This window comes from Cucurbita pepo, chromosome LG10, assembly GCF_002806865.2.
Source record: "Cucurbita pepo subsp. pepo cultivar mu-cu-16 chromosome LG10, ASM280686v2, whole genome shotgun sequence".
Lineage (NCBI taxonomy): Eukaryota > Viridiplantae > Streptophyta > Magnoliopsida > Cucurbitales > Cucurbitaceae > Cucurbita > Cucurbita pepo.
Genome location: NC_036647.1, coordinates 9651778 through 9675442, shown reverse-complemented (window position 1 = coordinate 9675442; position 23665 = coordinate 9651778). Strand labels below are relative to the sequence as shown.

The 23665-nt window shown below is 37.9% G+C and overlaps 3 protein-coding genes, 1 long non-coding RNA gene and 1 pseudogene across 5 annotated transcripts; 4 read left to right on the top strand and 1 right to left on the bottom strand.

Annotated features, from left to right (window-relative positions):
- Nucleotides 1-524: 524 nt before the first annotated feature.
- LOC111803265 (rhomboid-like protein 14, mitochondrial) lies at nt 525-4017 on the bottom strand. Its single transcript, XM_023687595.1, has 3 exons — nt 3906-4017; nt 2221-2413; nt 525-1511 (listed from the first exon to the last, which is right to left on the bottom strand). Exons 2-3 carry the CDS (start codon nt 2392-2394, stop codon nt 747-749), a joined length of 939 nt encoding a protein of 312 aa, XP_023543363.1. The 5' UTR covers nt 2395-2413; nt 3906-4017; the 3' UTR covers nt 525-746.
- A 1462-nt stretch (nt 4018-5479) lies between these two features.
- Nucleotides 5480-7929, top strand: LOC111804492 (pentatricopeptide repeat-containing protein At2g13420, mitochondrial-like). Of its 2 annotated transcripts, XR_002816520.1 has the most exons (3): nt 5480-7035; nt 7143-7238; nt 7839-7929. XR_002816520.1 is itself a non-coding variant. In XM_023689319.1 (2 exons), the coding sequence occupies exon 1, from the start codon at nt 5502-5504 to the stop codon at nt 7023-7025; it is 1524 nt and encodes a 507-aa protein (XP_023545087.1). In that variant the 5' UTR covers nt 5480-5501; the 3' UTR covers nt 7026-7035; nt 7143-7447. The 2 variants fall into 2 exon arrangements, 1 of the variants encoding a protein (XP_023545087.1); XM_023689319.1 differs by lacking the exon at nt 7839-7929 and having other exon boundaries at nt 7143-7447.
- Nucleotides 7930-9223: 1294 nt separating this feature from the next.
- Nucleotides 9224-14201, top strand: LOC111804494 (annotated as a pseudogene).
- A 952-nt stretch (nt 14202-15153) lies between these two features.
- LOC111804497 lies at nt 15154-15436 on the top strand. Its single transcript, XR_002816521.1, has 2 exons — nt 15154-15281; nt 15356-15436. It is a non-coding gene; the product is annotated as an uncharacterized LOC111804497 (long non-coding RNA).
- A 2141-nt stretch (nt 15437-17577) lies between these two features.
- Nucleotides 17578-23554, top strand: LOC111804495 (zinc finger CCCH domain-containing protein 31-like). Its single transcript, XM_023689322.1, has 3 exons — nt 17578-17929; nt 19681-19738; nt 22550-23554. Exons 1-3 carry the CDS (start codon nt 17857-17859, stop codon nt 23310-23312), a joined length of 894 nt encoding a protein of 297 aa, XP_023545090.1. The 5' UTR covers nt 17578-17856; the 3' UTR covers nt 23313-23554.
- Nucleotides 23555-23665: the final 111 nt, after the last annotated feature.

Sequence of the window (23665 nt, the reverse complement as noted above, 5' to 3'; positions counted from 1 at the left end):
AAATTATTCATAACTTTTACCGTTGATTCAATATGTTTATCATTTTAGAGAATTGACCCAATAGATATTTGAGAACATAATCTTTGTACGGTAAGTAGATGCATAAGGTGCTAATGATTGGAGTACTTGAACAATAGGACTTCTCGTTGGTCAAAGAGAGTACGGTTGAATCATAGATAAATCATTAATTAGAGAATCATTGTTACTTAGGGTGAAAGAATATAAATACACGAGTAAAACAAACTTTGACCTAGTTGTAATTAAGATAACTCAGGAATAATAATTATATTGCATACGAGTTCATAGATGACCTATAGTAAAGTGACTTATACAAATAAACATTGATTAACTAATTTTACGTCCCCGATTCATAAGATTCCCTTGCTAGCGGAAATGTTCAAATTTGAAAAACAAAAATCTTTCCCAACTCCTTTAAAACGAATAAGAAATATAACTCTTCTTTTGAAAAAGATGGCCGAAGAAAGATACGTTACCGGGAGAGAGCAGGTGAGAGATTTTACGAATATTTTTAAATCTATATCCAACGATTATAAGTAAGGTCAAAAAGAAAGAAATACGACCCGAAGTATATTAATTCGTTCCCTATGTACAAGACTATTCCATATGTATTCAATCAAATTGCTACGTTAGTCAACATATGCTTCATGCTCCAAATCATTTTCATTACCAAGATATATAGTTGCTGTGCCTTCAAATAAGAGCAAATACCTGGTGATATTGTATCATCATCCAAATCTTTCAAGCCTCCTCCGACGCAGTTCCTCTGGCGTTAAATCAAAACGATGTGATAATCGACGAGAAGGCATCGCCCTATCCTGCCGATCCGTCCCACACATTTCGCACCTGGGTAATAAGCAAGAATTGTCAAATGTACATGCTCGACACCTCCATGTATCGACACTCGTTTGTCGTCTACCAACGGTTCCTCCTCCGAAAATCCTATGATGCCGAAATGGATTCAAGCGACAGAAAAATCCAAGAGGACGACTCAATATTCGACCAACACTTCTAAAAAGAACGGCCAATGGATCCGACCCCGAATTCATGCCCTTCAAACGTAAAAAGAGAATACCAGCAAGTATGCCACCAAGATGACCAAGGAATGAGACACCAGGTGAAACTATTTGGATAAGGATTAGTTCTAACCATGCAGCATGACTTGATGGTACTCTTACACCATGAACGTAAGTGTAGCTTTCAGACTGAGAACCAAGAACAACTTTCATAGCAAAAAGTACACCCGAAAACCCGACAGAATATTCATGGTAGTAAGGCCTCTCGTAATTGAAGAATAGTAGTAATTTGACAAGCAACAAGGTAATTCCCTGTGACATTACGAGTAACGCGCCAACCATCGAGGCAAATTTCGTACTGCCCATTGATGATTCCAATTGAATGCCTTTCCATAGTAGAGATATCATGTTGTAGACAAGGTGTGAGTCACCCACATGGTAGAATGGTGATAGAAAAAAACGCTTAAAGTCTTTGTACTGCCAAATGCAAAGGATACCAATGTTATGAGAGTGTCACAATGAAACATCACATTATTTCATTCAAAAAGACATACAAACAAATTAATAAATAACTAAAAAGAGAATAATTCTACAACGGTTCATTATCGAGAGAGATTGCAGGAATACAATCGTAAAAAAACAAGAAACTGAGAATATTGGGAAGCAATCGAAGTGTCGAAGTTCTTGAGTGCTTTTCATTTTTCTCAAATTCAGAGTTACTATACTTTGAAGACTACCGTATAATAACCGCGTTCCGAGGACGCCTTGTAAGGTTGTAAATTACACAGCTATGTGGGGACAAACAAATCTGGATGTGTCTTATAACGTTCAACATCATAACATTTCTTGCAGTTGAAGCATACATATTCAAATAGAATCCATCGTTTTCTTCCATTTCTCTATGCAAGCCGATTTTCCAACTAAAAAAGACAGAACCTATTTGTAAAATTGACGCTATAAACTACAAAATTTGTTATACAGCTGAATGAAAAAGGGACATGCCATTCTGTTTAGGACTTCGCTAACAACGTGTTAACAAAAAGAAGGGTCCTAAACAGAAAGAACTATAAACCCTAAAATAAAGCGCGAAAACCACGATGACGACAACAAGGCTACCTAATCCTAAACAGAGAGTTGATATTAAAATTAGATGATTGGGTAATAACTAAATAGCCAGAATAGTCACCTTGAGGATGAGATACGCATTAAACCAGACATCATCTATGGACGGGATGACAGAACGAAGAAAACCGGGCCTTAGATGAATAAGAGTATTAGTGGCGAGGAGCCCCACTGTGATGGGCTTTCCCTGGAGCCTGTTGTATTGGGTCACCACTTGGTAAGCTAGGAGTGGTAGCATTCCAGCGTGTGCTTATTTCCTATAGTATCCAATAAGAATATGGTTAAATAGGACAATAATACAAAGAGGATGCTGCTCTAAAGTCAGTAAGATAAAACAGCACAAGTTACATACAGTTAATGCATTGCAAATCAAACAAATATTGTTTCATAAAGAATATAAATATAACTGAAGGGTACCAAACTTTCTGGAATAAGCCCTTATTCTTAAATTGGCACAGCATCGTTTCAAGAAGCAATTGGTACAAATTTATACTCGAAGGTTAAGTGGGGGAACTGGGTGAAGCAAAGAGGCCCTCCATATCTCACAGTTTCCTGAGAGAATGTCACTGGATTGGGGTCAATGGCTATTACGATTATCACTCTGACCGACCCACGAACACGTTTAACTTCTTAATGTATTTTATAAGTTCTGGTCAACCCGAGGTTTTTCCTATGAACCCGAAACCAAACCGAGTCTATTTGGGTCCAAGAAACCCAACCCAACCCCTATAATTCGGGTTGGGTTGATCCGGGTTGTCGGGTTGTCAGGTTGGATGTACACCCCTAGGTAAATGGCTATCACGATTATCGATAAAATGATAAAAGCATTTCACAAGAGAAGGCGGGGGGACAGATTCAAATTGTGTTGTTCAGTAATGGATATATAATTTGAGAGCCTTCTATTCATGGCTATAGAAAACGATGCAACGATAAGAACCTCATCTAAAGTAAGCCACAAGATGTGACACCGAAGAGTTGAGGCAAAAAGTCCAAGAGATTACTCAAATATTCGGGATAAAACGTCTATCGTTCGCAAAAGGTGCTGCTAAAAGGGCAACGCTAATCAGTCTTATGCTCAAACAGCACTAATGAAGCTTTTAGCAATGCATTTCTGTGTTACCATAGCAATGCCTCAAGTAATGCATAACTGAAAATGATCTTTAGCATTTCACCCACTGCATTGCCAAGAATATCTTTCTCCAACCTCTCATTTGTCATTAGTTTTGATTTTATATTAACAAAACGGGAAGGCCAAGAAGGTTATGCATATCACAAAACATTTGGTTCAAAACCTGAAATTCCAGATCCAAAAAGGAACCCCTAAAATATTTGGTTGATAGTTGTGATGCTACCTCGTTCCACAGCTCATTTTATTCAGATTTTGGCATTTCCAGAACAGGATTCAATCCTCAAATTCTAGATGAAATTCAATCTTTAAAAAATCCATACAACCTACGCAAAAGAACTCATCAATGGCAATTCACATTGCCCACACAATCATTGAAGGTCGAAAGTTCAAAACAACATCCACGAGAAAATGCACTTTCGCATTCTAACACTACAAACAAGCAACAATTTGGACAGAAAAACAAAGAGTTTCACCAATTTGATTAAACAAGCGCGATTATATCAAAAAGCAGTCCATATTTTGCAAAAAAAAAAAATTAAATCGACAGGAAGATGATGATTACAGAAATCAGAAAAATGGGTTCTACAACAAGAAATGAAGAATTAAACTGCGAATCTTACCAGTTTAAAGAGGAGAAAAAGAAGGCAATGAGAGATCAAAATCTGAGAATTTGATCAGCTGCAACGGGTTTGGAAATACAGAATAACTTCGCTTCGCATCGCCTTATGGATTGCCGCCCACGAAACCTTTTCAATTAAGAAACATCGCGAATTTTCTCGTTGATAATTGTGGGACCCACTCGATTAAATAATATTCTTTAAATATTTTTCTTTTTCTTTTTCTTTTTAATACTTTCTATATATATATATATATAAGTATAAAAATTGGAATTAAGTAAATAAAAATTAATTCTTAAAATATAATCTAATGCATTTAAAATTGATTATAAATACAAAAGGACATTCTCGTAATTATACATGTTTCAAATAGAAACTAAACACGAACATTTTTAGACTTTATAAGTTCATCCAAATTTTGAGACGAACTTAGTGAAAGTCGAACTTTAGGTTTATGGTCCTCCAAATCTCTAACCGGACAACGTTTAGTCCAAACATCAAGACGATGTTGTAAATTTTTTCATCCTAAACAATTTGTATTAAATAATGACCCCAACTCACCCATAAATTCTTTTCGTTGAATGGTTCGAGTTATTCGAGTTATTTACTTAAATTTAAATATTTAATTAAAATTTTCAAACCGCTAAAAAAATAGTAATATTTAAGAATAGTCGGAGAATAAATAATATAAAAAATAATTATATAATTACATAAGAGTAAAATAAAATATAAATATATATTTTAAAATTAACAGTAAATTCGAATTTGAATATATAATTCTACCGTAAACTAATATCCATATTCTAATAATTAAATTTGGAACCAATTATGAATTGACACGTGTCTCCTAATAAATTTTACAAACCTATAAATTAAAAAAAGATAATTATGTGGATAAAATCATTAAAAAAATATTATACTTTAAATAGCATCTTTCAGTCAAAAATTAACTATCAAGACTAGATTCTGTGGTCTCTTCAGCTAACATCGTCATTTGTACGTAGTGTGTTATTGTCATGCTCGTCTAGGGTATGTTGCCCATGTCAAGCCAAACCCTTTATGCTTTTTTCTAGGTCGTTTTTACTTTTGTAGGGTATGACGTTTTGACAAAATAATGTCTAGGCCTGTCAGACTTGAAATGTCTTCAAATGTACTATATGGGAATATGACTAATTGTCAACTTCTCCCTACCCGATAGTTATATGCTGTAAGCCGTTGTTGCATTTTTGCTGGCATTCAAATCTTGTTTCAAAACTCTCTTTCGAAATCTCTCTGCCCCCATTTTTTAAAACTTTGTTCTTGAGTCGGGATTAGAGGCTCGAGCATACGTCGCTTCGCCGTAGGCGATGCAAGAACGAATTGACTTAACTCACTTTGTTGCTAGGAAGTAAGTGTTGCACAATCGCAAGTTCGTTGCTATCAAGATTGCAATTGTGACATGGTGCACCTGACTCTCTGCCTAAAAAAACATATTAAATATATTTAAAATAGGCTAAATTAATTTAAAGAAATATTATTAAACTTTATACTATGTCTCAATATATATATATATATATGATTCCCGTTTGAAGCTCTTATGCAAGGATTGAATTGAATTCAATGGCGTATAGAAATCTCCATGGCTGTAAGCTCAAATCTCCTCTCCCTTCAGCCATTTCCTCCCTCCGCTCTCTCTGTTCTCTTCTTCCCCAAATCGAAGCCTCAAGAGATGCCGATTTGGTTTCCCAAGTCCTCGTCCACCACCACAACCCCTTCCACGCCATGGAATCCTCCCTCCAGCTCCACTCAATCTCCTTCTCCTCCCACCTCCTCGATCAAACCCTCCTCCGCCTCACCCACCACTCCAAAATCGCCCTCTCCCTCTTCCACTACGCCAAATCCCTCCCCTTCAACCCCCTCTCCACTTCCTCCTACAACATACTCATCGACATCCTCGCCAAAGTTCGCCAGTTCGACGCCGCCTGGCATCTCATCCTCCAAATGGATCACAAGGGTACCGAGACTTTTCTCTTGCTGATTCGCCGCTTGATTTCTGCTGGCCTAACTCGCCAGGCCGTTCGAGCTTTTGATGACATTGAGGGGCTTACTGGAAACAAGGTACGAACCGATGAATTTTGCTATTTATTGGATACCCTTTGTAAGTATGGCTATGTGAAAGTTGCGGCGGAGGTTTTTAACAAGAGGAAGGCGGAGTTTCATGTTGATGTCAAGATTTATACGGTTTTGATATATGGGTGGTGTAAGATTGGGCGATTTGAGATGGCGGAGAGGTTTTTGAAGGATATGATCGGGCGTGGGATTGAACCGAATGTGGTTACTTATAATGTTTTGTTGAATGGGGTTTGCAGGAGGGCGAGTTTGCATCCGGAGGGGAGGTTTGAGCAGACAATTAGGACTGCAGAGAAGGTGTTCGATGAAATGCGTCAGAGAGGGATTGATCCTGATGTGACCAGTTTCTCTATTGTGCTTCATGTGTATAGCCGTGCCCACAAGCCGGAGCTATCACTTGATAAGTTGAAGCAGATGAAAGAGCTTGGCATCTCCCCGACCGTCGCTACATATACTTCGGTGATCAAATGCCTCTGTTCTTGTGGGAGACTCGAGGAGGCCGAAAACTTGGTAGGAGAAATGGTGAGAAATGGAATCTCTCCATCCCCTGCAACTTATAATTGTTTCTTCAAAGAGTACAGAGGTAGAAAGGATGGGGCAGGTGCTTTGAGATTGTACAAGAAGATGAGGGAGGATTGTCTATATGCTGCTCCTAGTTTGCATACCTATAACATATTACTGAGCTTGTTTCTAAATCTTGACAAGAAGGAGACACTGAAAGAGGTGTGGAATGATATGAAGGAGAGCGGGATTGGGCCGGATTTGGATTCGTATACGACGATGATCCACGGGTTGTGCGAGAAGCAGAGATGGAGAGAGGCCTGTCAATTTTTTGTTGAGATGATTGAAAGGGGGTTTCTTCCCCAGAAGGTGACCTTTGAGATGCTTTACAGAGGGTTGATACAGTCTGATATGTTGAGAACTTGGAGGAGATTGAAGAAGAAACTGGAAGAAGAGTCTATAACTTATGCCTCTGAGTTCAAAAACTATCACATTAAGCCTTACAGGAGATGACAATCATGTGGTAATCCACAATTACACCCTACTTTTTGTTATAATCCTTAGTTACTTCATGCATATCTTAACATATACTGACTAAATGTGCATTATTTCCATGTGGGTCAACCAAAGAATGACAAAATCTCCGCATCAACGAGTTTCGAGAGCTTTACGAGGAACGAGAGTGATATGAACCAAGATATCTCGATCATGCAACATGAACTTCAAGTAAGTTGTGAGGAAATATGTTATTCAAATTATCGTTGTTGCAATTCATGCCATATTAAAGAAGAATCAAGGTTTATTTGTTCTTGGATGGTTACCGATTTTGTGTGGATAGTAATCTAGAGTTATGATGTTTCGATTATGTATTTTAAGGTTGCATTTATATAATGGCTAATTATGGTCATAAAGTATGAAGTCTACAACTCTTAGAATGTCTCCTCGTGCAAGGTGAAGGGTTTTATTTTGAGGTTAAGTAGGCTTGGAAAAGGTAGTAAAAAGTTCGTTAGCTAACGGTTCAATTTTTTTGCAATTCTATGTAGTTTAAGTTGAATGTTTAGAATCATTCAAGCTTGACGGAATGATTCAAATCTCAAACAACTATTCTTGTTTTGAGGTATCCGATCACCCATGTAACCTGAATCTTACTTTCATTGGGTGTGGTTTTTATCGTTTTGGAGTTCTTGGATAGTTAGATCTAAAGGTTTTCTTGATCAACAAGGTTTTTAGATCGAATTCCCAAGAGTTGCGATCGTTTGGATATTCTATGTAGTATGTCTTGTGCATCGCATCGTTCAAGCTTGATTGTTCATTAAATTTGTGAAGGATTTCAAGCTTTGGAGCGAACAAATTCACTCTATTCAAAGCTAAGTGGATCAAGTCTTGTCGTGTGGGTTTATAAGGTATTTGTTCGCACAGTAAATGTGTAACGTTTATTAAATTTAGGGACCAACTAGAAACTAGACTCGAAACCTAGGAACCAAAATGATATTTTTTCTATAATTTACAAATCTAATTTGTCATTCTATTTTTTAACTAAAAAAAGATTTAAATGTTTATCTTGGGTCATCGAAAAATTAGGAAAAGAACGTTTACCATCCATGAACTTTGAAAAATAGTCTCTTGAGTTACGAGTTCATAGTCCATATGCTAGGGAGAAATGACGTCAACTATTATATTACTTTTACTTGGTAGATATTGTTCGCTTTGGCTCAACCTCACGGTTTTATAATGCATCTACTAGGGAGAGGTTTTTACACTCATTCGTTCCCCTTTCAAATTGATGTGGGCTCAGCGTCCTCATTGGCATACCGCTTGGTGTCTAATTCTGATACTATTTGTAACAGCTCAACCCTATCGCTAGCATATATTGTCCGTTTTGGCTCATTACGTGTTGTCGCTTCACGGTTTTAAAACGTTTCTACTATGGAGAGGTTTTTCCACCCGTTCTCCTCTTCAACCGATATGGAATTTCACATTTGTTGTCTTGACCTCGAGTTTCACAAACGTTGGATATATTAATTAAAATATAAGGCATAATTGATTGAAGTTAAATGAGGATGTATTTGCAAAAAAAAAAAAGGCTCAAAAAAAAAAAAAAAAAAAAAAAAAAAAAAAAAAAAAAAAAAAAAAAAANCCACCGTTCTTCATCGCTCCATCTGCTTCAAAATCAAAATGATTCGAGGTTCGAACACGACTCTCCACAATGGTATGATATTGTCCACCTTGCAGTATAAGCTCTCGTGACTTTGCTTTGGGCTTCCTTGACTTTGCTTTGGGCTTCCTTAAAAAGCCTCACACCAACGGAGAAAATATTTTTTGTTTACAAATTCATGATCATTCTCTAAATTAGCCTACGTGCTACTTACGTCATCCAACTGACTGTTTATAAATCCATGATCATTCCCAGGTTAGTCTCGGACTTACCAAACCAAAGAGTAGCAATTTAGCAAAGGATGCAAAAGCCCGAATATTCATAATGCAGCACCAGTGTACTTCTCGTATTCTCAATCTACAAATTCTCGACGGCGAATCATTTGCAAAACAAATTCTCGACGGCGAATCATTTGCAAAACAAATTCCAGCAGCCACTTCTCTCTTTTTTCTACTTCGATCTTCACTGAAACTGTCCGACTTTCCAATCTCAAAAAGCTGAAGTTCTTAATCTTCTCAAGAGGTGCCTTTTGAAATTTCATTTTTGATGTATGTAATCAGCTTGAACTGCGTACATTGTGTATTCTGTCATGTCCTACTTGCATAAACTTACAAAAATTTCCGTTGTTTCTTCTTCGATTATTGCTGATAGCAATTTCAACTCATTTCGTTTCATGTATTGGATAATTGGATCTTCCTCTGTTGCCTCGAACCCTAGATTTTATCGCACTAAAAAGCCTCCTCAAACAGGAGAATGTGGAAATTCCGGGGGAATTTCGACTAGGGATAGCAGGAATGGTAATCGGATTCCTCGGGCCACTAGAAAGGCGGCTCAGTTTATGGATGCTGAGAATATGAGTAGAAATTCACCGATCTTTCTTGAAAAACTTCTAGGAAGAGTTGAACATGAGAGCGATATTGGGCGATCGATTACTCGATTCTTGCGCTATCATCCGATTAATGAATTCGAGCCTTTCTTTGAGAGTGTAGGCCTGCAACCTGCAGAGTATAATGCGTTTCTTCCCCGTGATTTGATGTTCTTGAGTGATGATAGTTTATTGCTAGAGAACTATAATGTGTTGTGTAACTATGGAATTGAACGAAATAAGATAGGGAAGATCTACAAGGAGGCGACTCAGATCTTGGTCTCAGCCAAGCTAGTGTAGTTAAATTTGTTGTTTGTAGCCCTTATCTATTGGTTGGTGGTGCTAATGAGGGGTTTGTCATGGTATTAGATAAATTGAAGAACATTGGATTTGAATCAAGCTGGGTTGAAGAACAGCTGAAGGATGGTAATCAGCCAACATCCAGATTTTCTATTTGAGGATTCAGGAGGTAAGTCCCTTTCCTTAGTTGGGTTGTTACTGAAAATGGGATACTCATTGATCCATATATGTTCTGTGTTCGTGCAATTCCCTCGATTCCGAGTTGGTAAGTTTGTTTCGAATATAAGGCTATGCCTTTTGTTTTTGAATGAAATCGACATGGGTATGCAGGAGATACAACACCTTTTCCAGTCTCATCCCTTGCTATTGGAATCATTTACTCTGAAAAAGACGAACAGCTTACTCGTTGTCTCGAATGTTGGGAAGAAACTGTTGAGATATGATTCAAAGTATTCAAAATGAAGATATGATTTGAAGTAGTTGAGATATGATTCAAATATTCAAACTACCAAGATTTTAGGAGATTTTAGGAGATTGTTAGTAGATTTGAATTTTGATTTACTATTTCTGGTCTAGTGTATTAGGTATAAATACTGAATTGTGTAACCCTCTAGGCATCAAGTCAGTAGACATTAACAAAGCACGGCAGCTTCTATCTATTCTCATTTATTCCTATCTCTTTCACTATCCCTCTTTCCAACAATTTTGGTATCAGAGCCAGGTTCGTTTGACACGAGGGCGAGTGATTATTTTCTTTCACAAAACAAAAATGGCAGTAGCTGGTTTTTCTTCCTCTGCACCGTTGTTACCAATCTTTAATGGTGAGAAATATGAGTGGTGGAGCATCAAGATGAAGACCTTGCTTAGATCGCAGGAGCTATGGGACTTGGTGGAGCACGTGTTTGCTGATGTATTAGAACCCACAATAGAAGAAAAGGAGAGACTAAGAGAAACCAAGAAAAACGATGCCAAGGCTCTATTCATTATTCAGCAAGCAGTTCATGAGACTATTTTTTCACGAATTGCAGCAGCAACCACATCAAAGCAGGCATGGTCAATTCTACAGAAGGAGTTTCTAGGAGACTCAAAGGTCATGACAGTGAAATTGCAATCTCTAAGACGTGATTTTGAAACTCTACTCATGACGAATGGCGAATCAATTGCTGATTTTTTGTCAAGATCAATGGCAATAGTCAGTCAGATGCGTACCTATGGAGAGAAAATTTCAAACGAAACAATTGTTGCAAAGGTGTTGAGAAGCTTGACTCCAAAGTTTGACCATGTGGTGGCCGCCATAGAAGAAGCTAAGGATCTATCCATACTCTCCGTTGATGAACTGATGGGCTCGCTTCAGGCTCATGAGGCAAGAATCAATAGAGCATCAGAAAGAAACGAAGAAAAGGCACTACAAGTGAAGGAGACAACCAATAACGAAAGAGAAAATATTCATTTAGCAGGTAGAAGTCGTGGAAGAGGAGGATTTCGCAACTTCCATGGTGGTCGTGATAACAGGTGGAGAAGTGATGGACAGAGACAATTCAATGAACAAAGGAATGTCATACAATGTTACCATTGTAGAAGGTATGGTCACACAAAATCTGATTGTTGGTATAAAAATCAACGAATGAATTTTGCAGCAGAGAATGAAGAAGAAGAAGAAAAGTTGTTTGTGGCGTGCATGGATACTAATCCGGAAAAAGGTAACTTATGGTTTGTTGATAGCGGATGCTCGAACCATATGACAGGCACCAAATCCTTATTCAAAGAGCTTGATGAGACGCAAAAGATTAAGGTGCAACTTGGAAATACAAAAGAGATGCAAGTTGAAGGAAAAGGTACAGTGAAAGTCGAAACCAGTCACGGTAAGATAAAACAATTAGATAATGTTCAATTTGTACCTGATTTAGGGTACAATTTATTGAGTGTTGGACAATTGATGACCAGAGGACACTCAGTTCTATTTGATGATAACACATGTGTCATCACAGATAAGAAATCAGGCCATAAAGTTGAAATTGCCATGACTTCAAATAAGATGTTTCCACTTGATGTTTCTAACATGGAGGATTTTGCTCTTACTGCTAGCATGAAAGATGATTCAACATTATGGCATCTCAGATATGGACATCTTCATATGAACGGCCTGAAAATACTTAGGGATAAAGGTATGGTTTTCGGATTACCAAGAATTGACTCAACTAATTTATGTGAAGGATGCATTTATGGCAAGCAGACTAGGAAGTCCTTTCCTGTTGGAAAAGTTAAAAGAGCTTCACATTATCTAGAACTAATTCATGCTGATTTATGTGGGCCAATGCAAACGAAGTCCTTGGGTGGAAGTATATACTTTTTACTATTCGTTGATGACTATAGTCGCATGAGCTGGGTTTACTTCCTACAACATAAGTCAGAAACTTTTCAGAAGTTCCAGATTTTTAAAGCTATGGTAGAGAACCAAAGTGGCTGTCACATTAAAGTTCTTCGCACAGACAGAGGTGGCGAGTTCATATCTAAAGATTTCAATCTCTTTTGTGAAGAAGAGGGCATCCAAAGGGAATTAACAGCTCCCTACACTCCAGAACAGAATGGAATCGCTGAACGAAAAAATCGAACTATTGTGGAGATGGCAAGAAGTATGTTACAAGCAAGGAGACTTCCAAACCAATTTTGGGCCGAAGCCGTAGCAACATCTGTTTATCTATTAAACATCTCACCAACAAAGGCGGTTATGAATCGAACTCCTTATGAAGCATGGCATGGAAGGAAACCATCTGTAAGTCATTTACGAATCTTTGGTTGTGTTGCTTATGCTTTGAAACATCCTCAAACTCGTCAAAAGCTTGATGAAAAATCTGAAAAATGCATTTTCATTGGCTATTGTACTCAATCAAAGGCATATAAACTATACAACCCCGTTAGTGAAAAGATTTTAGTTAGAAGAGATGTAATATTTAATGAAAACGTGAGTTGGGATTGGAGTAAAGAACAGGAGCAACAAAAGATTACAGTTGAAGTTTCCCCAAATGAAGAGACAAGGGTCAACTCCAGTGCATCTCCCAGTGGATCCACTGCAACACAAAGTGTGTCAAATTCATCATCTTCAGCATCACTTAATAGCAATTCTTCTCTTGAAGAACTTTCGGATGAGACACCTCCAAGGAAGTATAAATCTTTAGCTGACATATATGCATCATGTCAGTTTGCTCTTACTATTTCAGACCCTATGAATTATGAAGAAGCAACTGAAAAAGAAGACGGGAAGAAAGCCATGACAGTAGAGATGCAGTCCGTTAAGAAAGATGGAACATGGGATATGGTTGACCTACCAAACGAAAAGTTTTATGGAGATTTACAAGAAGAGGTTTATGTAACACCGCCAGAGGGATTCATAAAGGAAGACAAAGAAACAAAGGTATACAAGTTGAGACAGACATTGTACGGGTTAAAGCAGACATACTTACGAAGCCCTTGTCAGAAGAAAAGCTCTGTACTTACATCTGCAACTTTGAATCATGGGGGAGTGTTGAGATATGATTCAAAGTATTCAAAATGAAGATATGATTTGAAGTAGTTGAGACATGATTCAAATATTCAAACTACCAAGATTTTAGGAGATTTTAGGAGATTGTTAGTAGATTTGAATTTATCTAGATTTGCATGATTTACTATTTCTGGTCCAGTGTATTAGGTATAAATACTGAATTGTGTAACCCTCTAGGCATCAAGTCAGTAGACATTGATAAAGCACTGCAGCTTCTATCTATTCTCATCTATTCCTATCTCTTTCACTATCCCTCTTTCCAACAGAAACGGCTTTGTCGATTTATCTTAGAGAATCCAGAGGAATTGAAGAACTGGAAGCGCGGGGCAAGAGTTACACCGCTACCAGATACTGGAGAGGCGATGAGATCAAGGCAACAGAAAATTCGATTCTTGTTGAAATTAGGACTGAAGGAAAACTTGGGTAAGATGAAAGAAGCACTCAAGGTGTTTCGAGGGAAGGGAGCAGAGTTTCACAATCAGTGGGGCGAATGCGCCCTGAGAAAGTCATCGAGGACGATGACTAAATTAAGTGGGAGAGAATGTCACAATCTGCAATATGATTGTGACCCGAGTAAGTCATCGAGGACGATGACTAAGTTAAGTGGGGAGAATGTCACAACCATACTATGAAGAGAGTAAGTTGTGACCCTCACGCCATGACAAGCAAAGTGGCGTCCCTCAAAAGAGCCCATCCGGCCATATGCGGGCCAACAGAGAAGAGTGTCATGATGCGATCGAGGAGGACTGGGCCATATGCGGGCCAACATAGAAGAGTGCCATGATGCGATCGAGGAGGACGATGCATCATCCAACACACCACCACGCAAAGTGGGCATTTAAAGGAGGACGATGCATCATCCAACACACCACCACGCAAAGTGGGCATTTAAGACATGTTGAGACATAAGTAAGACAGAGACATCAGAATAGACATGAAGAACAAGATAGGCTTGTTGAAGGGCCGGGTAGGGCCCCGGGCCTTAACTTCAAAAGTCGGGGTTTCGGAAGGAATTTAGGTATGCAGTTCGGGAGTTAAGTCCGTCCATATGAAATATGAATGCTCGCCAAGTTTGGTGTCAATCGGACATCGGACGGACAATGCACGACACCGTATGACACCTCGCCAAAATCATGTCTACATTTGGTAGAATGAAAATGGCTCAAAATGTACTCAATACCCACTTTGCGTGGTGGTGTGTTGGATGATGGATCGTCCTCCTCGATCTCATCATGACACTCTTCTATGTTGGCCGGCATATGGCTGGATGGGCGTCTCTTGAGGGACGCCACCTTGTTTGTCATGGTGTGAGGGTCACAACCTATTCTCTTCGTGACATTTTCCCCCACTTAACTTAGTCATCGTCCTCGATGAGTTACTCGGGTCACAATCATGTTGCAGATGAGAATCATGTTGCAGATGAGAAGGATGTTTATAAAATGATTGAAGTTTCTCCGCAAATCCTTAACCAAAAGAAGGATGTAATAGAAGAAAAGATAGATTTTCTTGTAATTCTGTTTCATCATTACTAAATTTCCCTTCATATCTTTCCTATACAGCTCAGAGGGTCACTCTTAGGTTCTCAATGTATAGTTGGCTCAAGGAACAAGGAGCAGCCGACCCTGCATTGGCGTTGCGCACCATTGTTGTGTGTTCGGAAAATACATTTCTAAGACGGTATGTGAATCATCGTCCCGGGGCCATGGAAGTTTGGCAGAATTTAAACAGAGAAATATGTTTGAATTCTTTTACATCTCGTGCTCGTTAGACTATACTCGTGCTGTTATACTGCATTTTTTTCAATAATTCATGGATTTGAGGGCTAATCTGCTGTTAAAGATCAGTGAAAACGTTCGATTTTCCGGGAAATGACAGTCGAACTTCGAAGTGTTGCATCATTTTCACAAAGTAAGTTCACATACTAAATAGTTTGTTGCTTGCAGTTCCTGTGAAACTGACCTTACCTGGTTCAACATTTGCAGGTTTTGATGGTCCTCTTGGGGGAGTGTAACGCAAAATTGTTTTGTTCAGTACTGGCTATTCGAGGTTCCTTTTACATAGTACTTACTAACTTCGAGGCTTCGAGGCATATTCTTTAGTGGCTGCATATGAAATCCTCATTATGTAACGGCCAAATCCCACCGCTAGCTAGCAGATATTGTCCTCTTTGGATTTTTCTCTTTCGGACTTTCCCTCAACGTTCTTAAAACGTGTCTGCTAGGGAGAGGTTTCCACGCTCTTACAAGCAATACTTCGTTCCCCTCTTTGATGTGGGATCTTACCGTCCACCCCCCTTGATGGTCCAGTGTCATCGCTGGCACACCGCTCGGTGTCTGGCCAGTCACCGGATGGTACAAGGCACTGGCCGGAGTAGGGCTAGACCCTCTCCATAGTAGATGCATTTTGAAACCTTGAGGGGAAGCCCGAAAGGAAAAACCCAAAGAGGACAATAGCTGCTAGCGGTGGGTTTGGGTTGTTACATCTTATGTGCTGTTGTGCTAGTCACCGGATGGTACAAGGCACTGGCTGGAGTAGGGTAGACCCTCTCCATAGTAGACACGTTTTTAAAACCTTGAGGGGAAGCTCGAAAGGAAAAATCCAAAGAGGACAATATCTGCTAGCGGTGGGTTTGGGCTGTTACATCTTATGTGCTGTTGTGCCAGTCACCGGATAGTACAAGGCACTGGCTGGAGTAGGGTAGACCCTCTCCATAGTAGACGCATTTTAAAACCTTGAGGGGAAGTCCGAAAGGAAAAATCCAAAGAGGACAATATCTGCTAGCGGTGGGTTTGGGCTGTTACATCTTATGTGCTGTTGTGCCAGTCACCGGATGGTACAAGGCACTGGCTGGAGTAGGGTTAGACCTCTCCATAGTAGACGCGTTTTTAAAACCTTGAGGGGAAGCCCGAAAGGAAAAACCTAAAGAGGACAATATCTGCTAGTGGTGGGTTTGGGCCGTTACTTCTTATGTGCTGTTGTAGCAAAGCATTTATATATATATATATATATATATATATCTTATTCTATCAACAACCAAGTCTTTGATGGCATCGGTAGTACTTATGGTGGTATTTCTGTTGATATGTGACGAGCATAGTATCGGTGTCTACCGCCTTGCTAGTTTGCAGTCGAGGTGAACAATTTCGAAATACATGTCTAAATTTCATTTAACACTTCTGTCATGGTCGAGTATCCGTCTTACATGTGCAACTTTTTTAACTTGTTGAGTTTCGAAATTTCCCATATTATTGTAGTTTAAGTTGTATGTTTAGCTTGTGATCATAATGCATCTATGCATTAGATAGAAGATAGTTATTGACCGAAGCTATCACTTTGCTGCTCCCTAATGACGGTTGAATATATATATATATATATATATATATATATATATATATATATAATACACGTGAACGTATGAAAGAGCACGAGATCTTTTTGGAGTTCTAAATTTTTTGTAAAAAAAAAAAAAAAAGGTTAGATTTCATGTTCTTTTGTTAGCTCTTCGTATTTTCTTAAAATTTTAAGGGATTTGATTTTGATTCTTGGAATGAGTGGACAGACTAAGCGGTTGTTTGGGCTTAGCTAAGGTCAAGATGGTTCGGGGGCTACAAAATTCAAATACTCTGGTAGTTTTTTTTCGTGCGGAGTTTAGTACTTTTACGTCTCGGTTCTTTGGTTCCCTCATCTAAACTCTATTATTTCCATTATTTCGTTCTGTGTTTGTGTTCTAGTTCCTTATTTGATTATTACTCGACACTTGAAGAGGGTCGGGTAAGGTCTCGAGCCATAACATCAAAAGTCGAGATTTCTATGAGTTTTGGCATGTAGGTCGGGAGTTAAATCCGTCAATATGAAAGATGAAAGCTCACCAAATTTGGTGTCAAATGTACAGAAGGGGGGACGTATTTGAATTAGACGTTAGCTCGTCCAACCTTAATCTTTTTATAATTTATTTTAATAAAAAAATGAAAAATTGGCGGGGAAATATAAGAGCGGTGAAATTTTGGCGGTCGGAAAAAAGAAGAGGGATTCAACCTTTTCGATGACGTCAACGCGACACGTGAATGTCACGTGCGTCTTTTTTTTTTTTTTTTTTTTTTTTTTTTTTTTTTTTTTNGCGCGGAACCCAACGGGAAGAATTAGCCAATTTGAAACATTAATTTAAAAATCCGCCCACAATTATTTTGATTTGATTTTATTTTGATTTAATTTAAATATTTAAATATTTAATTATTAATATCTTCCTGGCTCCACCCTTCTCCGCTAATTCCCCTATCTCTCTAATTTTCTCCATAGCTTTTAAGAAACCTCGATTTCCTTCCCCGCCATAACTCTCCGACTCCACACTTAGGGTTTTCACCTTCTTCTCCTTCTTCCTCCAATTGTTCTTGCGTTCTCTCTTGATCTCTGCAACTCTTCTTCCACTGCTTGCTTTCTTTCTTTCTCGATTTACTTTCTCGATCTCGATCTGTACTTCCTTACAATGGATATGCGCAAGCGAGGGAGGCCTGAAGCTGCCTTCAATTCTAATGGTTCCTTTAAGAAGCATAAGCAAGGTTCGCTTTTTTTGTTTTTTTTGTTTTATTTTCTGTTTTTTGGGATTGTGTTCGTTGTTCTGTTTGTTCGAGTGGTAGTTCGATGCTTTGTCTCGTTCGTTTGTACCACTAGTTTGAGCTTTGTCTGCGAGGAGAGAACATTTATGTGCTTAGCTAGTGCTTTGCTTTGTTCGTTGTTGGGGGAGGATGGTTTTTTTGGCCTCTGTTTGTTATTCGTTTCTTTTCTGAAGTTGGAACTTTTCGCTTTTACTGTCTCACTGGTTCTTCTTTTATTTGTTTCTACGGATTTTTGAGTTAGTGGCGCCACGTGTTCGAGCTCCGTGATCTACCCGTATATATGCGTTTGATCCGATGTCATTTTACTATACTTCTTCAACTTGGGATAACTGGAATACTCCTTTAGTGAGTGCATCTGCTTTAAGTAATTGAAGACGGTTGTTGTTTGTAAGTTATGAGAGGGGTTAGATATAACTAGTGGTGTAATAGGAGGGTTAGTAATTGGACGACTTTTAGAATTGTGCCTGTTAGTGGTGAGATGTGGGAACATGTGAGGGTTGGTTTTAGTTTTCATTGTCATCCTTTAGCAAAGTGTGCGTTGGGTTCAGTATCGAATTACAAGTATGGTGAAGCGTGGAGCCCTTTTCTTGTTTTCCATCACTTCTGTGTTTTTCATCAACATTCTCAACAGACCATGGTTTGGTCTCTCTCCACTTTTAACACCTCAGACTCGATCATTATTGCTTTATGTAGTAGTATGTTGAGAATGTTGATGAACGGCAAAGAATTGGGAAAGACTATCTCTTGTTGAGTGCCTCTTCTTTCAACTATTCTCCTTGGACTAGAATCTAAAATTGGTAATGCAGATTTGAATCCAATTTCTTTCCATTTATTGTGAACTTGAAATTGTCGTAAAAAAATTCCAATCAGTTTGATCCTTCCTTTTGTTTTATTTAATGTTCTGCCTTGATCCACTTGGCTACATCCGCCCCTACCCCCGCACAGGTTTAAGTCTCGAGTTTTTATTCTTTATTCTTGATTACAACTTTCAAGTCTTATATTATGGAAAAACCCTTGGTTTTTAAAGCTCTAGGATTGTTGTAACTCAGAAGTACTGGTCACCATCCATCAAAGTCGCTAGTTACCCTGTCCTAGGTGACTAGCTTCTCAGCCTTCCAGCATATTTGAGTTGTATACACTTTGAAGGGAATATGGGTTGAATATGGAAGAGATCTATTTCAAAAATTATGACTTTAAGAACAATTCCTGAATATCTTGTTCATTTGCTGCAATATTTTTTCTTTGAGCGATGGAGTGAGGGAAACAATTGTTTGCATCATATTTATTTATGGAAAAGGTACACTTTGGATAAAGAAAAGAAAATTAAAATTGTTCTCGGAATAATTTTATTTCCTTAGGTCAGTCATTAAGCTTGGAGTGGAGGGTTAAAATACTTCATCTACCATTGACAAAATTTGGATCTGGGTGGTTTTTTTTTTGTTTAAAAAATAAACTTTGTTTCGGTGTTGGGCCTTATTGTATATATAAACCTAGGTAACCCCACAATTCAACTGAAACAGTTGAAGTTACCAATCATATATTTAGATTGTTACCCTACAGCAACAGAAAGCTACAAATTATTTAGTAATTGTTTTAGTTGCCTAAATAATTTAAGTGTGAAGATGTATTAAAGTATTAGAGTAAAAATCTTAACAAACTGTAACTGAGAAAGAATAATTAATGTTTTGCAACAGAACTGGAGTCCTTATCAACTGTAGGGGGCAAATCGAAGCCATGCACCAAGTTTTTCAGGTTCATATCTTACCTACCTAAATAAGTATTTAAGCTGCATATTATCTCTCCCTAATCATCTAAACTTGTTGTAAGAATTTAATTGATCATGAATTACAAGATAAAGCTGAGTAATTGCGCCTCTGAAAACTGGGAATACAGGTATAAATTATTACTCTAAGCCTTCAACCAAGTCAATAAAACACAAAACACAGAGGCTCTCTCTCTCTGTTTCATTTATATTTTGCACTGCACGTGGGATACCATCTCATTCTCATTGGTTACAAATTAGTTTGATCCGTTCTTTTTATTTTTTATTTTTATTTTTTATTTTTTTTTATTTTAAATTTTGGTTGATTATTATTCCCTTTTGGTCCAGTTCTATTTTACTAGCTTGCGTCCATCATTTATCTTTGTAATGAGGTTTTGAGCCCTAATTTTTTTTGTCCACATCTCTTATCTGAATAGAGATGACTTATCTTCCTTTCCCTTGTGAATCTCTAGTAGAGAGAAATATGGTCAGCATCTAACCTTTAAGCACAAATTGTTTTTTAATAAAAGAAGAATAGAGGGAAAAATCAATTTTGTACCCCTAAACTTTGAGGCTTGTATCAAATAAAACAATAATTGTATAAATTTGATTCCTAAACTTTCATAAGTGAATCAATGTAGACCCTATATTAGTGAGTTATAACAATTTTAACTTAATTTCATTTCAAATCAACTCATAGTTGGGTAAATATAATTCTTCTTCCAAAAGTCTGCTAAAATAGTAGGAAAACGTATCACATAATTCTTCCTTAATAAGTAAAGAAAAATAGAGGAAGAAGAAAAGATGGAACCACTCATAAATAGTGAGAGTTGCTACTATCCATTTGATTCTTCTCTATTAATGTCATATACATGTGTGAGAATTATGCATTAAAGGTCTTAAAATAGAATCCTAATGAAGGGTCTAAATTGATTCACTTGAAAGTTCAGATTTTCATTGATACAATTATTAGTTTGAGGTTTTAATTGATACAACTCTAAAATTTGGAGGTGTAATTTGATTTTTATCTTAAAAAAAAAAAAAAAAAAAAAAAAAAAAAAAAAAAAAAAAAAAAAAAANAAGAAAAAAAGAAAAGTTATTACAGTTGCCTTTGCATTGTTTTTCCTTCTAGCAGCTAATTTAACTAGAGCATGCCATTTGCTTCAATTTTTAGTACCTCTATTTAATATTCTTCAGTATATTGATGGCTTGTAGAAATATGGGTAGAAAGTATGGGTGGAGGGGTTGAGGCTTAAAAGTATTTTGTGATCTGTGTTCCAATTTGCCACATTGTATTCGGTCGATGTTTGAGTTGTTTGTTATCAGCTGTGGGTTTTCTAGTATTAATGGATCATGCTGATGGCTTTTCCTTATCTTTGTATTTGTTGGCACTTCATGTCTTTCAATCTCTTTTTTTCCCCGCTATAAATCATTGTAAGCGTGCATCTTTATTCTTTTAAAAAGGACACAGGCCTCTGTTTTTTCTTGTCCCAGTAACAATTGATTTTCTAATTGTTTGTGACGATCTACTAAGTGCCTATAGTTTTGAATTTCTTGAATGGATTAGACCACTTACCAATAGATTTATTGTCTGCTTATCTCGTGAAAAGTGTTAAGTTTTCATATCTTTCTCCCAAGATTTCAACTCATGTCTGAAATAGATTTTCTTGTAGGGCAATAATTAGCCATAAGACCCTCCTATTCACTCTCCTGATTGCATTGTGTTTAATCTTTTATCAAGATGTGAAGATTTAGTTTGGGTTATTTGATTTGCTTAAGCTTCTCTTTGAGGTGTGGCAATTTGATTTGGTTACTTGATATGCTTTAAACGCTTGCCAACCTTATACTTGATACACGGGGTCCTACTTAAGATACTAGGTTGAACGTTTAAAAATAGTTTTCTGTTACCAAGTATAATTTTTTTTTTAATATGGATAACCCGTTTGGCAGGATAAATTTTCATCAGAATAAATAGCGGTAGAAACTAGAAATGAAAAAGAACAGAAAATAGTTTTAAAGTAATATGTAGTCTAATGTTAGGACTGTTTGGAGGCTGTTTCTAAAAAATGAAGTCTTGTTTCCAAAAATGAAAAGAATTAACTGTGGTTTTAAGTTTCAAACGATGGTGGTGGTGGGTTTTTTACTTTAATTTCTGCGCTAATTCTTAAAAATGATTTTGATCTTATAATAAAATAAAAATATATATTTTGGTAGCACGGTGAGGGAGAAAACTGTTCTAAAAAGGATGGGACCTTTTAGCACTAACAGGGAGTTGGGGCTTGATGGGAGGTTGGTTGACAGATTTGGTACTTATCACCCCAAAGGGGAGAAAAACTGCTAAAGGTTGCCAAGTTAATTGCAAAAGACACAAAAGGTCTTTGTGAGGAAGCTCGAGTAGCAACTTCGTTTCTAGTGGGGCTGCACTTTACAAAAAGGCTGTTTATAGTTTCTTTTTCCAGTAGAGCAGATCTTTGTTTTATTTGTTTCGTTCTAAAGTTTCTTTCTAGACTGAAGAAAGCCATTTTTCAAAACTACCCAAAATATCTCAGAAATTTTTTATGCTATTTCTCAATAATATACAACTTCTGGAGGAGTTTGGGCATTTAGAAAGAGGAAAACATGATATTACTTTATGTCAAAAGATATGCATGCGGTTCTTGCGGAGATTGATTTCTCCTCTTTGTATGCTTGTGTTTGATTTCTCCGAGTGAATACTAATCTTTAGATTTATGAATTTCCGAGGGATTCTGGTTCGGAGGTTTGGTTGATCTAATAGTTGTGTTCATCTTTTTGGATTTCAGCACTGCTGGTTGCCCATTTGGTGAAAGCTGCCACTTTTTGCATTACGTTCCTGGTGGTTATAATGCTGTTGCTCAAATGATGAATCTTGCTCCTGTTGGTTCTCAACCATCTAGAAATATGGCTGCCCCTCCTGTCACCAACGGCGGGTCCTCTGCTCCGTCCCAAATCAAAACTCGCATGTGCAACAAGTTCAACAGCGCTGAAGGCTGCAAGTTTGGTGATAAATGTAACTTTGCCCATGGAGAGTGGGAACTCGGGAGGCCTACCCCTCCATCTCACGATAATCCCCGTGGTATGGGAGGACATATGGTTGGTCGTATGGGTGGGCGAATGGACCTGCCACCACCAGGTCCTGCTGCAAGCTTTGGCGCTTCAGCTACTGCGAAGATTAGTATAGATGCATCCCTCGCTGGAGCGATCATTGGGAAGGGTGGGATTAACTCGAAACAGATTTGTCGCCAAACGGGTGCCAAACTCTCCATCAGGGACCATGAATCAGACCCAAATCTCAGGAACATAGAACTGGAGGGCACTTTTGAGCAAATCAACGAAGCAAGTGCAATGGTGAGGGAGCTCATTATCACAGTTTCAATGTCAGGACCCGGCAAAGCCCATGGTGCGATGGGAGGAGGAGGCCCTGCTCCTTCAGGTAGCAACTATAAAACAAAGCTATGTGATAATTTTGCAAAAGGTTCTTGTACTTTTGGTGAGAGATGCCATTTTGCGCACGGAGCTGCCGAGTTACGTAAGTCTGGAGTATGATCAAGTTCCCGATTTTGTCGAACTTTTATTGTTATAAGGGAGTTTTTGCTTTTAAAGCGTGTCATCGACACGAGTGCGATATTGAAGTTGAAGTTGAGAAGGGTTGGCGGTTCTTGTTCTTGTTATGTTGTAGCTTTATGAGAGTGTCTTAATATTTGTTGATTAGAAGATAATTAAGTTAAATCATTTTCTTTAATGTCCATTGCATCAGATGTTTTCATAATTTACATAACTTGGTTAAATGTTTGGCCCTTTCAATCGTAGAACAGCAAAGAGCTAAATACAGACTTCGATATTTTTTTTGTAAATCTCGAAGGACTAAATCGAAATTTTGAGTTGGTTGGGTTGATGAC